We start from the raw sequence: 17,462 nt of genomic DNA, 5'->3' as shown, positions 1-17,462 counted from the left end.
CTTGTGAAAAAACTAACCTTTAATAACCTTTCATAACTAGGAAGTTCCTCATTATATTAGAGATTCCTACGTCTTCCCTTCATCTCCCTCATCCCAACAGTAGCTGGCTTCATACTATACTAACTATTTGCAGGCAGCAAACCAAAGATTGAATCATATATACAACCTAATAAAAACTGGAAATTAGGGGCGCCTGGGTGGCTCAGTCAGTTAAGCGTCTCACTTCGGCTCAGGTCATGATCTCACGGTTTGTGGGTTTGAGCCCCGCATCGGGCTCTGTGATGACACCTAGCTCAGAGCCTGAAGCCTGCTTCAGATTCTGTGTCTCCCTCTCTCTGACCCTCCCCTGCTCACACTGTCTCTCTCTTTCTCTCAGAAATAAATAAAAACATTTTAAAAAAAACCTTAAAAAACTGGAAATGAAGTGTACCTAACATGAAGACGAAAATAAGATTTCAATAAATATAAAGCAAACCATGCAAAATGATCAACACATTTGGTAAAAGATGTTTTACCAACAAGAAATACACCTAAGGAGAGCTATTTGGTATCATTTCAAAACCTCTTTTAATGAATACGATGTAACGCTTTGATCAAAAATTGCTATGTTCTTTTAGCATTTTGACCTAATTTGGTTTCTTATATAGTATCTAGTTGTTCCTATGAGAAGTTAACTTTATGGTTGTCTCCAGACTCTTCTGTATATAGGATGAATCTCAAAGGTTTTAATTATCTCAGTTAAATAGGAGTTACTAGTATTTCTAACACTAGCACTTGAATTCTAATTATCTTCCCAAGGTGGGCTTTGGATTTTTTTCAGTTTTGTTCCATTCAGTCCCTCTTCAACCTGTTGTTTTGGGCCATGCTCTGGAAACTGCACCTTTATGAGGCTACATGCTGGGATTTAATATCTACCCAAAAAAGATGAAATGATTTAGGAAGCAGTTACATAATTAAGCTGATTTAGGTATTCAAAATTTAAGGGACATCATTATAAATAAACTAAGTAAATCAAATTCCTTATCATTTCTTTTCTCTAATTCACATAATGGTCATTTTGCTATATGCCCAACAGCTTTTAAATGATAGTATAATGTCTTCTATTATAAATTCTAGGATTACTGAAAAATAAAACCCACAGATTTCTTATTATTATTTCTTTCCTCAAATTCACAGAATGTTCACATTATTACATGCCTAATAGCTTTTAAATGATTACTAGAAGTACCTTACTACTAATGTGTAGGATTACTTAAATCACATCTGCCATTAAAATTTACAGGAAAACTCAGGATGGCTCTTACAATATTCCACTTCGGCTAAGTAGATAAGACACTGAAAAAAAAGAAATCTGCTGGTATATGTTCTTACAAATATGCAGTGAATAAAATAAAACTCCAGTGAATAAAATTACAATGCATATTGTTCTTTGAATAGAGATGGTCAGTGGACTATTTGCAAAATACTCAAATTTCTTAATTTAGTGACCGAGTAGTGAGTATATGAAAAAAAAACAATTAATGTAATAGTCTAGGCTGTATTGGAAAAGCAAAGCTTTTTGCACAATTAACAAAAATATGACCTACTTGGGAACAAAGCCAAACATCAAAAGGGAAATCCAAATGGCTCTAAGGGGAGGCACAGGGTGGGCTGGGCCACCTCCCCTGAGGCCAAACAACCCTAAATCATACCAAGGAAATGACCCTCTATTTCTTTCTTCTTCATAAGGGAGGATTCTGCCTTTCACTATCTCTGTGAATTCATAAAAGGGATAACTCATGTTATCAGTGAACTGGAGAACTCCATGTCATATGTCGTCTAAGATTTGATGGAGGTTGACTGATGTAGCCTTGTCCTTCCTTCAGGCCTGGGGTAGTACACTTCGGTCTAGTCCAAAATCTCTAACTCAGAATTTGATCCAATTCCACACAGGTATTGGTCCCCTGACTACCGTAGCAAAACTTGTAAGTGGGTCTTAAATTGTATAGATTAAATGTTCAGTGTCTCTTCTTACCGTGCTGTGGTCTGCTGTCTCCAAGACTGAATAATTCTTCCTCTCGGTACTCACTCAGGTTCAAAGTGGCTCTCTCCAGACAGGGAAAGCCTGAATCAAGCTGTGGCTGTCTAGCAACCTTCCTTTTGCTAAGCCACCAGGAATAGGTAAAGAGGAGAATCCTAAAATCTAACCATAATCCTTTCTCAACTCTCATTTCTGAGGCTGAGGGTGAAAAGGAAATAGTATTTTCCAGTTATCTGGAAACAGTGCAAAATGGTTTTTATTCACTCAAAGATGTAGAAGAAACCATGACTTTGCAGATTACAGCATTCTGAAAAACTATCCAAGAGTCATCAATTATGATTTTCTTGTGTACAAAACGATTTTCCTCCCCAAAGGCAAAAACACACAAATATACGTTTGGAGGGTTACTTTACTTCTATGCTGACTGAAAGACTGATAATGAAATATATCACTTTTATTAACCTTTTTGTAACGAACAGAAGTTTTAAAGTGGAAGATAGGTAGACTTGTCACAATAAAATGAAACAATCCACATTTCAAAACTTGTCACAATAAAATGAAACAGTTCATATTTCAAGCTATTACTTTTGCTTTTGCTTTGCAATTACAATATAGACATTTTATCAAATGTCCTTAGACTCGCCAGTTTGACAAATGGCATTTTACTCCCTGTCCTTCTCTAAGACATTTTTACCTTTGCCATTGTTCTAATACAAAAAATGTGTCACACATAAATAACAAAACCACCAGTTCCAAACTAGTTTAAACATATAAGACTTCATGACAACCTGCCAACCACACCACACGATCATTGATGGTTTTGTTACAGAGTGTTTTGTGGTAACTTTGAAGATCTCGCTGTTCAGCTATCTCCTTTTCATCTTACTCTCTCTATCCATTGCCCAAAACCCAAGGCAATTAATATAGTTATAATCTAATTATCAAGTACTATAAAAAGAAATGACATTTATTTCACTCTGAAAAGTTGATGGAATAAGCACATGAAAGATAAATGTTCCACATTAAACAAGCTTTTCCTCTATTGAAAGTGGGTCAGGTAACAAAAAAGAATAAATAGATAAAATACTGAAATTAAACCAATGGCTTAAGATGAATCAAATGCAGTTGTTCCATTCTACATCCATGAGGACGTTGGCAGCATCTACATTCACTGGAGAATGTCTTAAAGCAGGGCCTTCTGAGAAGACTAGAAACTCCTCACCAAGTCCTCATTGTTCAGTAATGCTTTGTCACACTGCAGAAAGAACCTGGGGCTTGAAAATGCCTCTTTGCATACTTCCCTGAACATTTCAGCAGTTCTGGAATTCCTAATAAACACTGTCAGTTTAAAGCAGTAATTTTTGCCATCAGGTAACAGTAATAAATGAAACTAAGAAAAATATACACCGGGTTTGGAAGTTTCCATGTGAAAAATAACAATTCCTTAGATTAATGCCGTATGCTCTCTTTTGGGAGTGTTCTCGGTTGGTCTGACTCCTTAACTTCAAAGCATCAGATGATCGGACTTTTCCTTTGTACAGTCTTCATCTGGATAGAGAGGTTATTCATTTCTTAAGAGTTCTCTTTAATCCTTCTGTCTTTCTTTATCTGTTCTGTAACAGCTTTAAAATGAGTCCATCACAGAAGCCATTTTGTAATGGACAACCTGTCTCCCAGTGACATTATCTGGAATGGCAAACTAATTCATCTGCATCTCTGCACCACAGAAGTCAGTTTCTTCCCTTCCTATCAATCCGTAACTCATTCTTACTCAACCAATCTTCAGACTTTATGGCAAAGCACACATTCTGTTATCCAGCATTGGCTCTTCAGCTTACTGTCAACTTCATGCAAATATCTACTTACCTGGCACACACCATCTCCTGGACCAGCCACTCCCAATAGGCAGTCCACAGCCTTTGCTGGTGTAGAGTACTTAATCTCTGTTGTGGCCTTGATGACTCCATCACAGTAGACATGGACATTGACAGACCCAGCAGGAAAATCTATAAATGCAAACAAGAGTTAGGAGCTGAGTATATAATGCATGTACCATATTATTACATCTTTCACAGAATATGAAGAAATCTTTAAGAATTCATAACAACTTTACTAACTTCTGGTACTAAATGTTTTCTTTGTATCCTGAGTATCCACAGAATATAGTGTACAATTTTAGACTTAATGAAATAAAACCTTACAGAATCTGAACACATGCTAAAATTATGGTAAAAGCAAAGTCCTAAATATTTTCTCCCTACTACTAGCCCTCTTTTTTGGAATAATCTGTAATTGTCTTTACATAATCCTTTAGAATTTAAGACCGTGCAATCATTCATTAAAAGTTGTGTATCTGTTAATAATCTCATGAAGAAAATTCTTAATTACAGACAAATTTTCAAAATTGTACTTGGAAAAAGAAAGAGTAGAATCGATTGAAATTATAGAACTTTTATGCAATGAGTTACAGTAAAAAACTCTTGGGAAGGTAAGGTTTAATATCCTGCTATTTAAGTACTATTTATACTATACATTCATCAAAATCCTTTCTGCGGACAAGTTCTTAAAGTGACTGATATACTGCCTGGTGAATTCTGCATTAACACACCAACAGAGTTAAAGTTTCCTAAGAATGTTGGGCTCACTATGAAAGAGTATCAATAAATAATCATTTCAGTAAAAAAAAAAGTTATTTTGCTTTATTGCAACAAAAGTAAACAAAATTGAGCCTTTAAATCTATTTACAGAACATACTCTAAAGACTTTGACTATCTATCGTGGAGATATTTCTCAAAATGGTCCTGGAAAATTGTCACCCAGACAGCTGGGGTTTGGAATATAAGTCATTAAGCACAAGACCAAAAAATCTTATTCCTGATGAGGTTTTGAATATTTAAGAGTTTCTAAAATTAAGCATTAATTTTACTTTATCTCCTAAAGAGATTAAAGGGCCTCTTACAATTTTGCTTAGAGAGATTTAAAGCCAACAAAAGCAATCTTAAGCATAACTAGATCAAGAGGCTGCAATGTTCTCTTCCCATATTGTTTGACTGAACATCTTACTTGTATTATAAAGAAACTATGTGTATGAAAGTTCTCTCTTCCCAAAGTAAGTATCCATCCAGTAGATAATGTAAGAGAAACTCCAATGAAACCTGAAAGTGATAACATATATCTCATCAGCTAAAGTTGTACACATAATGGTAAAGAGGGTGCTGGAGTTACTGAAGTCAAATGAAATCAATTTTGGTAGATTTCAGGAAGATGATTTTCAAAGAAGATACTGATTTTGTCAGTCAGAAAGAAAGATTAGAGTTTACAATGGGGTGTTAACCTTCTGAAAGAAAGTCAAATGACGAATCATGAGAAATACATGATAAGAAGATTTGCTTGGTAGTTCTTTGATATAGGATACTTAAAATATTCTAATTTTTTTAAACTCTAACATGAAAGCAAATGAACTGATTTATTCTTGGCATCTTGTGCCATTAGTTCTATTGATTTTAGAATAATCTTCCCAAGAGACAGATGTCCTTTGAAGTACTGTCTTTGCTGTATACATTTTCTTATCTATTGAATGTCAGTTATTAAATCAAGACCTTGGAGGATTCCTTATGGATTCATCTGATTGGGAGACCTTCCTTAAATATGTATTATTGAATTGGCCTTTCATCAATAGCATCCTGTACTACCTGAGCATTATTTTACTTTGACTCTGGTCGTTATGATATCTACATTTTATAGCTCTTTAATAAAAATACAGCTAATTAATTTAAGGACTCAGAAGAGAAAGAAAGTGAATCCTGCTGTTTACTATCAGCAGAACATTTAACACTTGAAGTACACACAAATACAGGTCATAGATCACCAAATCAAGTACTGGAGTCAGCTGTGAAGGGGAAAAAAAGGTTTATAGTGGAAGAAGATGGAACTTCTTGTCATATCAAACATAGATAGACAAGAAAGTAAACTTACAGAGGAACAAAGGAATTTAAAGCAATTCCTTTAAAAGAGGAATTTTATTCAAATTTCACAGCTTGTCATTCAATAGTCTTTGTCAACCTGCACTGTCTCTTTGATTTAAGTGGTCTGTCCTTCCAGATAAGGGACTGAAGCAATCTATGGAAAATATAAGGTATTTTTGAATAGGCAGAACTACATTCACTTGTTCTAGAAAAATACATACTGCACAAATCCAACAATTTAAGAGATTTTCTTTCTGTATTTCCATGGCCTGAGAAGCTATGTTCCTTTATGAACCAATTTTTGCTCTGTATCACATGGTAAACCTTGAATGAACCTACCTAATGTTTCTGTGGGAACTGAAATCAATATGGCTTTCTTTTGATTAGAATATTACTGTTAAATAAATATTGGTGGCTTTAAAACTTTGGCCATGCCTTAATATTGGTATACTTAATATATGTTAAAATTGTCCTCCTCAATTATGATGTTTAGAAAAATTTCTTTTTTTTTATTTTTATTTTTATTTTTATTTATTTCTAGGAGAGAGAGAGAGAGACAGCGCGAGCAGGGGAGGGTCAGAGAGAGAGGGAGACACAGACTCTGAAATAGGCTCCAGGCTCTGAGCTGGCAGTCAGCACAGAGCCCGACGCGGGGCTCGAACCCACGAACCGCGAGATCATGACCTAAGCGAAAGTCGGAAGCTTAACCGACTAAGCCACCCAGGCGCCCCAAAAAATTTCTTATCAATTGTTGTTATTTTTCTAAGCAGGTTCAGCATAATATCTGGCACATCCTAAAGTATTTTTCATGCTCTTTTAATTAAATACGAAGTTATAATTTACATTAACCAGAACAGTTTCTTAATTAATAAAGAGATTCTATATCTTTGTAGATATTTTTACTTTCCTCCCAACTTTTAATTGGTTGTCCCCCTGCTGTGTAAAATATTTTTCCGGCTCTCCTGCAGGTACCAGAGGAATACCTCTTCCTTCTACATAAACATTAGTTAATATTTCTAGTTTAAAGACTTCACATGTATTTTTATAACTTTTGGCATAAGTTGGGATTAATTCAAGTTCCTGGGTAACTTCAAATTTCTTTAGCACAAGACAGTTCCTGCCAGTGACAAACCTGTGGATTCCATTAGAAAGGTGTGCTTTTTTTTTTTAATGAAGTAATTGTAAGTGGATGAAGTTATATAGCTGAAAGGAAAAAGAACACAAAATTAGAGGATATTTTCCCAGATAAAAATGTGGAAGTATGTCAGAAGGGAGAGATGCCATTTAGAAAAAGAGCATTTAAGATTTCTTCACTGGTTAGCATAATTGTACTTTAACATAATTTTGGTTTTTTCTGAACTGCTACCAGGTTAGAGGGAAATATACATTTAAAAGAACATTAATAAGGCAAAGAGTTGGGCTGGGTAGTGAAAAATCTGAGAGTTCTGAGCACTGTAGGTAGGTCTTAGAGTATGTGACATGCTTTAATGTTGAGAGCATTATCTGTCTGTCTCTCTCTCTCTCTCTCTCTCTCACACACACACACTTAAAATGACTAAGAGGAAGTATCCAAAAAAAAATGAAGGGTTTGAAGGGGTACCATTCTTTAAGAGAATGCTAGTTGCCTATCTCAAAGGCTATTCTCTTCCTATATTAGAAAGAGAATCCTGATTTTTTTTTTTCTTGCTGGGCACATTGCTATCCAACTAAAAAGACTAGATTTTCTGCTTTTCCTTTCAGCTAGATGTGACTTTGGGATTAAGTTCTGAATAATGTGATATCAGCAAATATGTCTTATGGAAACCTTTCCAGTTTAATGAGGCCTTCTTCTTTATCCCAGTGTTGTGTTGATAAACTGACTCTTCAAAAAGAAAATAAAAAAGGCTTGGTTTATAGTTTTTACCAATGTGTGTGGTATACATACTCCACCATGGCTGATTTCAAGTAACCAAAGTGTGATGGACTGAATTGTGTCCCCCAAACCCTCAATTTGTATGCTGAAGCCCTAATCTCCAAGGTATTTAGAAATAAGGCCTTTAATAAGATAATTAAGGTTAAATTGAGGTCATAAGGGCATGGCCCTTATCTGATAGGGCTGGTATCCTTATAAAAAAAAAAAAAGGAAGAGACACCAGAAGTGCAGATGCACAGAGAAAAGGCCATTTGAGGACAGAGCAAGAAGGTAGTCAACTACAAGCTAAGAAAAGAGGTCTTGCCAGAAACCCAAATTCTTGCCCGTTGATCTTAGGTTTCCAGCCTCCAGAAATGTGAAAAAATAAATTTCTGTTGTTTAAGCCACCCAGTTTGTGGTATTTTGTCATGGCAGCCAGAGAAGACTATTACACAAGATAATACCACTGAATATGAAATACAGAAGGGATGCACAGAATTGGCTTTCAGAATCCAATATGAGATGGTGCTAGCATTCACCAGATTGCTCAAAATTTGAGAGTGATAGTAAGGATCTTAGAAGCCATCTTGCTTCTGATGATTATGGCCACACTCTAGGGACTATGGGATGTTGACCAGAAATAAGTGTGCTCTGGGACAATACTGTAAAGCCACACCAGCGCTCAATACCAGCCATATTCAGTACATGAAGCTCTGGGTATCACATAAGAGAATATTTATGGAGAACAAACCACATTTTGAGCCACATAACTAATTAAATCATGAGCCAGGTGATCAGAAATAAAATCACATGAGCCATTTTTCTACACTGGAAAGAGACTGAAATGATGGAGACAGTCTCCTGGAACCTGTTGCATCAGTGATAGGGAAGCATCCCTGGTATGTTTCCATTTTACTTTTAGATCCTTCCATCTTAACTTGGTATTCAAAGAAGTACAGAAAATAATTTTATCTTATTTTATTTTATTTTTCTTGTTTATGTCCCATCGGTTTATGAGCAGAAAATAATTTTAGAGACTTAAATCTGTATAGACTATTATTAGATGGTATGGGATACTGATTGAGATCTTTCCTGCTCCCTGGAAATGACCAATGAGTTCAGGGATTATATATATGAGATGATACAGAATTCTCCCTTGAACATGATTCCTCAAGGATGAAGAGGGCACAAACAAATCTGGTGGCTTTCATATCAAGGGATATAAACTGGGGACCAGGAAAAAAGAGGGTATAATATGAGGAGTACAGTACTTAGAAAGACGGTTCCCTAAAATTCTTAAATGTTTTATCATATTCTATCCAGAAGCCGAGGGTGAGTGTGTCCAGAAAAGCCACTCCTTGTGTTTAAGGGAATTACTAGAGGGAGAGATTAACACTTTATTCCTCCATTGGACATCTTTTTAAGTGTTTGTTGTCTTACATCTCATCTCCCTTATTTCCAAATGTACTATAAGTGAGTATTTGGAATGTAATTACAAAACTTATTTTATCAACAAGGAAGCTGAGGCACAACTGAGACTTCTCTAAAGTTAACCAGTAAATGGCTCAATACAAAATAAAAGAGCTCCTTGGTCACTAAAGATTCTAGACAAATCATTGGCCTTTAAGTGCATGCTGGACACTCTCTCTTATTCCATAACTGGTGTAGAGAAAAAAAGAACTCTATTGTACTGTGCTGTTCAGTGCTGTTCAATGGAACTTTCTAAGAGAATAGATATGTTCTAATGAAACACTTGAAATATGGGTAGTGCCACTGATGGAATTAATTCATTTTAAATTTCATTTAATTGTAATAAAGCTTAAATAATTAGTTGTGACTAGTGGCTACCATATTGGCCAGTGCAGCTACAAAGCATAGTTTCTCCACCTGCGTTTGTGACCCTCTAACGCATCATGACACCAGTTTAGTTGGTTTTGACTAGCACTGAAGAAAATGAAAACAAATAGAATTTCTATCTCTCTGTTTACATTACCCATATGTTCTTGCATGTTGTTCACTTTTCCATTATAATCCTTAACATATTAATCACAGTTATTTGAAATTGTCTGATAACTCCAACATTCATGTCACATCCAAACCTGGCCTAATATTTGCTTTATTTCTTTTGACTAAGGGGTTTTTTCCTTACTTTTTGGAATGTCTTGTAATTTCTGGTTGAAACCCAGACATCGTGTATTGGGTATAAGAATTGAGGAGGTAAGCATGCAGTGAAGAATTCATAAGAATCTGGATGGGAGGTGGGTTGTATTTCATGTCTGTTATAGCTGTAGATTCCAGAGGCTTCAAATTCCTCTATTCTCCTGGTTTCTGTCTGTCTTTCTTCTTGACTTTGTATTTCCCTAACTACTCCTCCTCAGAAAGATCCTGCATCTTGCAGTACTTCCAACAGTAACCTTCTGCCATTATAATGAAACCCTTTTATGGTGGTGGTCAGGTTGGGGGCAGGCAGAAGCATTCTGATCTTGTGATTAAGTCTTGGTCTTCAAGTGGGCTGGTGTCCCTAGGCTGTGATCTTCACAAGTATTTCTGCTGTGGTAGAGCTTTCCTCCCCCACCCTAAGTGAGTCAGAAAAGCTAGAAGGGGATTCAATGGATAGATGCCCTTCCTCAGTGAGGATAAGGCATTGGTAACATGGTTTCCCCTGGAGAATAGGCCTTTGTTATGGAGAATATATTGGGAGTGGTTCACCATGATTCTTCTTCTTCTGAACTGGAAGAGCCTCTCAAAGATCTTCCCCAGATCTTTACTATGTGAACCTGGTGGAGTTCCTGGAAGTGAATCCCACAAAATTATGGGTGCCTCCTAAGACTGTAGCCCCCAGGAGTTTCTTACTCTGGAGCCAGTCCACACTCCACCCCCAGCAATTCATCAAAATTACCATGTAATTGTGCCCACCAGTTTATGGCTCCAGTGACTTTTGTTCCAGCCAAGAAGATCTTGAATGTCACTATCTTGATTTACCTTCTCCTTCAGGTTTTGGGATAGTAGTTTGCCCTGCAACCTTAGTTCTCTGATGAGGTCAAGAAAAGTCACTGATTTTCTGTTGGTTTAGCTCTATCTTATGGTAGGAAAAGAAGAGACAATTTCCAAGTTCTTCATATATCAGGGCTGAAACCATTAATCTAATGACCACTTTTAAAACCTCTGTTTTAAGTATATATTTCTGAATAGGTACTGAGTTATGATGTAAAATGTAGTTCTGGCTAAGGTTAAAAAATGTTAAGAAACAGTGGCATGAGACAGAAAAAAATAAGACTCTGGGGCCATTTCTGCTAAGGTATATCTCATCCTTATTTCCATATACATTCATGGACCCATCCTATGTATTGCTACATTTGGTAAAAGAAAAAAAAATCCCATTAATTTATAGAATATACTAATTGAAAATAAGAATTGGACAGGATAAATAGCATAACTGGTAAATAGTGGTTTATTTGTTTTTTACTACAAATTTGCTGTTCAACTACATGGGACAGTACAATGGCCTGGTATATCTTAGAAAATATAGACTATTAGGTTCCTACTTTTCTGAAAAACATTTGAATTTTGACATAATTTATTCTTTGCACTACTCTTAGTGCTAGGTAAACTGAATATGTAATCTTAATATGAATAATTTTATATGCCACTTTGATTTACTATTTGGGAAATATTATCTAAGTACTTCTTAATTTGCAATATTGATTCTTCTGTAGCGATTTTAGTCTAACTAGATTTAAACTCAAAAACTAATTAGTTAGAAATTAATGTTAATTAAATCATTTTAAAATGTGGCATAAAGAAGTAGGGGGCTTTGGAAGAGAAAGAGAAGAGACAAAGTTCTTCCTCATCTACTTCTGCACACCTTCATCCATGACAGGAACCAGTGTCTGAAACGTTTATAAACACTTGGTGTATAGTCCCTCCTTTCTATAATTCAACTCTGACCCAGGCCATGCAAGCAAACCCATAGAGGAGACACACGCTTTGCATAGCGCAGTAGAAAAGGTGTGTAAGTGCTCTATAAAAGGGCTTCATAATAGCTACATTCCAAAAGAAAAAAAAAGTTCAGGATGCATTGACACAGTACTTAATCTTAAATATTTTGACTACATTTCCAGATTCATAACAAGACTGTATACGTTTATACTTTAAATATTTTATAAAGTTTATATTTATGAAGTTTTATAAGATAATTTTATTCTCTGGCTGTAAAAAGATATCATAAATTCAAAAACCAAGTAGTCCTCCATTTGTATTAAAAATATTCAGAAATTAATCTATTAAACTTTGATTTAGGTACAATTGTGGTGGCAGGTGTGGCTATTCCGTCTGGAATTTTAAATCTGATATGGCTTATCATGGTGCAAGCAAAGATGGATAATAAAATGGTTAACCTCATAAATTAAAAAAGGAAAAGATGGAGGACTGTATATAGAAATGGTACTATGATGATAAATAGTGAAAAAGAATCACATCTTCCAAAGCAACCAAAAATATACTCAAGAACATGCCTCCCTCTTCCCCAAAAAAGTAAAAAGTTCATGAATGAAAGTCCAAAGGTTCATTAATCCTATTACAATAAAGCCAATTATTTTAGTTCCATATTTAATAGCTGATGTATATTATTAAAGTGCTCTCTGCTGACATATTTAAAAATATGTGATATTGCTGGTGGTCATTTCACCACATGGTACACAAGCTAATTTCGCATAATTTACACATTCATACTTTTGGGAATCCAGATTAATAATAACAACTTTGGGTATGTGAAAGCTAAACGCAGGAAACACCTGCAGAACAATATTAGTTTCTGGAAGGAAGTGAAACCATTTATCATATTATTTATTGAAAGAAACTTAGGATGATGTCTTATATTTATTAGTGCATAAAAACATTTCTTACCTAAAGCTTCCATACACCAGACTGTCTTATTCCAACGGGTTGGCTGTGTTCTAACACATTTGCTATTTGATGTAAATTCAACCTCCACAGTATCACCAATGACTTCATCTCTTAAAATAATAAATATTTCACCAGGATTCTATAAGATAAAACATGTAGCCCAATGAGGACCTTGAAAAAGTCTACATTAACCAAAGAATCCACTATATTTAATAACGACAAAGTCTGCACAGGATAATTATGTCTTCTATCATGTCCTAGCTTTTCAAAAATTTTCAAAAATAAAATATGTAAATGTGATTCTCACCACATTTTAATTTTATCAACGTGGTGTCTACTGAATTCTCAATTTTTTTCCCCAACCCCATCTTTTGCAACTGAAGAAACAGTGAGGACACAGTTGCTTCCTTTTGCCCTTGACTCTTCCCTGTCTGGGAGGATCCCTGTCTCAGAGTAAGAAGCATCACCTACAGACCTCCAGGGAGCTGTCATTTGCTAACCAAAGCCTTTTTCCCCCTGAACCCTTTTACTTTGCCTTTCTAGAACTTAGTATATTCATCTATAAATGACAGGACTGAATAGGAGTAGCTTTAAGATCTCTTAACATTTTAAATGTGAGTTTTCACGTCCGATGTTTTAAATATCCAATAGTTTTAAATCTTACCTAATAGGGATTCTCTGGTTACTCTTTATGTGTGATGAGTATCTGTGAAGGTTACTGAATTGACTAAAGGATTTAAATCTAAAAGTTTCAAGGTTTTATTAAGGTTGAAAAGCTAAATCTATGGACATAAACAAAAGGAGTTATTGAAAACCATTCTGGGGGAAAACTCTGGAAAAAAATAATTAAGGATAAAAAATTGACATTAATACAGAGAAAAAGAAGGACTAGATATTTGCTGAACATTTTTTTAATACTAGGAATTATTTTAAGCACTTTTTTAAAAATTTTATTTTATTTTTGAGAGAGAGATAGAGACAGCATGAGCAGGGGAGGGTCAGAGAGAGAGGGAGATACAGAATCTGAAGCAGGCTCCAGGCTCTGAGCTAGCTGTCAGCACAGAGCCCAACACAGGGCTCGAACCCACGAACTGTCAGATCATGACCTGAGCTGAAGTTGGACGCTTAACTGACTGAGCTACCCACGTGCCCCTTAAGTACTTTTAATATAAAGATATTTCCTTTAATCCTAACCAAAACTTAAATACACACATACACACACTGAATCCAAAATGGAAGGCTGTTAGTTTTCTTTTAAGAACAAGGTAGCTAATATAGACAGTGACATTCTGAAGATTAACCAGAACTATCTAAATCAAAATCTGTACTCTCCTTTATGTTGTGCTGTTTAACCCTTCAGGATAACTAAAATGAAATATCATTTTTATGTTTATCTCAGGTATCACCTTCCAAATGCCTTCCTCAAAGTCAAACTAAATTTCAGTCCCTCACAAAGTAAACAGAAACCTCATTTATATACTCTTATAAAATTGTGTTTACCCAAAAGTCATTAACTTCAAAGTTCTCTTATTTAAAAGTTATCTGTGTAAGCATAAATCACCTGCTGATAAAACTTACAACTTTAATGCTCTATACCAAAGGCTTTCTACAAATATATAAATATATTGATATGGGATGCCTGGGTGGCTCAGTTGATGATGCGTCTGACTCTTCATTTTGGCTAAGTTCCAACCATGATCTCATGGTTCAAGAGTTCTAGCCCCACATCGGGCTCTGTGCTGACAGTGTGGAGCCTGCTTGGGATTCTCTCTCTCTCTCTCTCTCTCTCTCCCTTTTTGCCCTTCTCCCACTCATGCTCTATCCCTTAAAATAAATAAATAAACTTTTTTTAAAAATGTTGATGCCACAAAATTGGTTCAGCTGACATACTTCCACTTCAGCCATTTTTCCACCAGAGTCTGATGCTCCCAAATATGTGTCTGCAGGATATTTTCAACTAAATTTCTCCTTCTCAATTACACTGCAAATGGACAAACATGTCACCATTCCATGGGATACACATTCTTGGCCTCATACATCCCACAGGAATGCCTTCCCTTTGCCTCACCAAAGCACTGATTCATGTGACCCCCGAGGTCAGGAACCTGAGCTTCTCCCGTTCCTCTCCTCTGCCACCTCCTCTTCACGGGGCCTCCTGTCTAGCTCAGTTTTTTGGTTCCTTTGTCACTCACACCCCTCACCTTACTCCAAATCTTTCATGACTCCTTATTTACTTTGGCCCAGATCCCCAAGATCTCTGCATCAAAGTTCTTCAGAGCTCTCTTTCAAGTGTATGCTGTGTCTTCTTCAACTTTAAACTCTCCCCTTCCAAAGCTAATTAGCCTCAGCATCTTCTCCCTATGTTCTATTCTCATTCTCATTCTAATGAGTGCTCACACTCATTCTCATTCATGAGTGCTCAAGGCCAGCCTGCTGCTTATGCATCAGATTCCCTCCTTAATAGAGGGCAAGACTCCACCTTTCAACCTTTTCCATAGAAAACTTCTAAACCAAAGACAAGCATCCTGACCACTGCAAATGAGGTACTTACATCTTCATTTGTACCCAAGGCCAGCTTCATGGGGATATGACCTGGCCTGTTGCACTGGCTCTGCCCTTAGAAGGCCTTGCACTTGCTTCAGTGTTCTGCTGTCACTGCCTGAAAGCGCTTACTAATTTGAACAAGGGCCCCTACACCTTCATTTTGCACCAGGCCTGTTTGTACCTAATGTCAGCGTGCCATTGCATTCCTACTCTTCCTCTGTCTCCCCACGCTTCTCCTCTGCAAGGAGAAGCAAGCTCTGACTCTAGGTTCACCAGCTCCATAAACCCTCCCTACAAATGCAGCCCACAGCAACTTCCAAAGGAATCAGGGAGCATTTCACATTCACACCCCTCATTCGACCTTCTTGAAGTCATGCCCTCTGCTCTTAATTAATTTTTCCTGTCTGTGTGCTGGCTTCCTGGCTAGACTTTCAACATCCTGAAGGTATTTTTATTTTTTTGTATCATTGTGGCACCTTGCAAAAACTGTGTACATAAGAGACAATCTGTACATATTTTTTAAATGAAGATGGAATAAGTCTGTCAAAATGTGACATTTTAAAATTGAACAAGCCCAGCTCTATTCCTTTTACCCCTCAGGACTCCCAGCATCGTGTGTTTGCTACATCTCCATGGAGGAAGGGGCCTGCTCTAGGAGGGAAGGCCTGCATTGTCCGGCTTCGTCCTTAACTATTATGAACATCTTAATTAAACATCTAATTATGTAGGTACATTTAATTCAGTGGAGAATATAGCAGGATGCTCAAACAAAGGATTGTAAATTTGGCCTTATCAGTTATAAAGCTGCTATTTTGCTTTCAATCTTTCTGATTCATCTGTTTATCCCTTCTTTGGTTCTGCACATTCAGGGACAGAAAGAATTATGATAATTATCACTTCCAAAGTCTCAAGTTTTGTGGCATTGGTCACAAAATCCTGAGCCTTAAACAAAGGGGCTAGGACTTGGTCTATAATAGAACATATAAAGTGTGAAGTTTCTGGTCTGCTAGGGCTGGTGTCTTTAGGCTTTAGTGATATACGATGCATAGGCAACAAAAGATTTTTACCCTAGTGGATCAATATATCAACTTAACTGTAACTTTTTTTTACACAAACCAATGGTTCTTTTCATACATTCATGATTACTATAATAGGCACAAGTTTAAAGAGCGCAGTTGTAGGGGCTTTATTAAGCCAGGACTGTGCAGGTTCCGTAGCTGAACTCTATCTGACCCATGACAGCACAGCAAGGATAGGTTATGACAATGGTCCCAAAATTGGCTGTTAATTCTCGCCTTCAGGGTCACCTGGGAAGTTTTTAAGGCTGCCAGTGTCCAGGCCATAAACCAAACCATTTATATATGAATCTCTGGGGGTAGGATTTAGGCATTATTTTTTTTGAAATCTCCCCTAATAACCCCTGTATGCAGCTTGGTTTGAGAGCCACTTGGCTAAAGGGTAAAGACATCTTTCAGTCACTGTGAAACCTTACCACCAAAATGGGTAGCACTTTACAATATAAGCATTTTCGGCATTGACACACACAATAGTCTTTTGCAGCTTTTCCTGTATTTTCAATGAAGTCACAGGATCAGGCTTTAAGTTATAGTTGATTACCAAGAACTAGTGTGTGATTTAGTTTGAGAAATAAGTGGGGAGTGCCGTTAGCTTCTGTATATTATTTTAAACCCTATCTTGGGCCAGGGAATGAATGCATAGGAGGTAATCTCTGAGATCCTTGTGGCTTTCTCATGGGCCCCTCAGAATCATACCCCTTCATATAGTCTAAGGATTTCTCTCTTTGTTGGCTACAAACTCAGGTCTGCACTGTGGGTTTGGACACTCACATTACAGTTGTAGCAACAGAGGTACGTCAAGGAACAGGTCAAATAAGATTCTTTTTTAGGGAATATGCCGTGTTCTAAGATTTGGATACAAAGGCACTTCAATGAAATTAATATAGATCCAAATGTTGATAAATGCCTTTCAAGTTATACTATAACTTAAAGGCCACTTAAAACACCTTTCAAGGTTATACTATAACTTGAAGAATTAAATTTCCTCATGAGATCAACAAGTGACTGGACTGGTTTTAAAACTGTTTCAGTCTTATGATCAGAAAAGCAGTGGTAGGAGA

At 36.4% G+C, this 17,462-nt stretch overlaps 1 protein-coding gene across 6 annotated transcripts in view; it reads right to left on the bottom strand.

The window, feature by feature from the left end:
* BANK1 (B cell scaffold protein with ankyrin repeats 1) overlaps positions 1-17,462 on the bottom strand; it is a 266,852-nt gene that overhangs the window by 202,750 nt on the left and 46,640 nt on the right. For all 6 annotated transcript variants that reach the window (XM_077755742.1, XM_077755740.1, XM_077755744.1 and 3 more), the window contains exons 3-4: positions 12,782-12,920; positions 3,887-4,026 (exon numbers count right to left, since the gene is read on the bottom strand). In XM_077755742.1, the coding sequence (XP_077611868.1) occupies positions 3,887-4,026; positions 12,782-12,920 (279 nt within the window). The remainder of the gene's footprint in view (positions 1-3,886; positions 4,027-12,781; positions 12,921-17,462) is intronic.

The sequence above is a fragment of the Crocuta crocuta genome, unplaced genomic scaffold (assembly GCF_008692635.1).
Source record: "Crocuta crocuta isolate KB4526 unplaced genomic scaffold, BGI_CrCroc_1.0 scaffold92, whole genome shotgun sequence".
Taxonomy (NCBI): Eukaryota; Metazoa; Chordata; class Mammalia; order Carnivora; family Hyaenidae; genus Crocuta; species Crocuta crocuta.
This window is presented reverse-complemented; position numbering and strand designations above follow the sequence as displayed.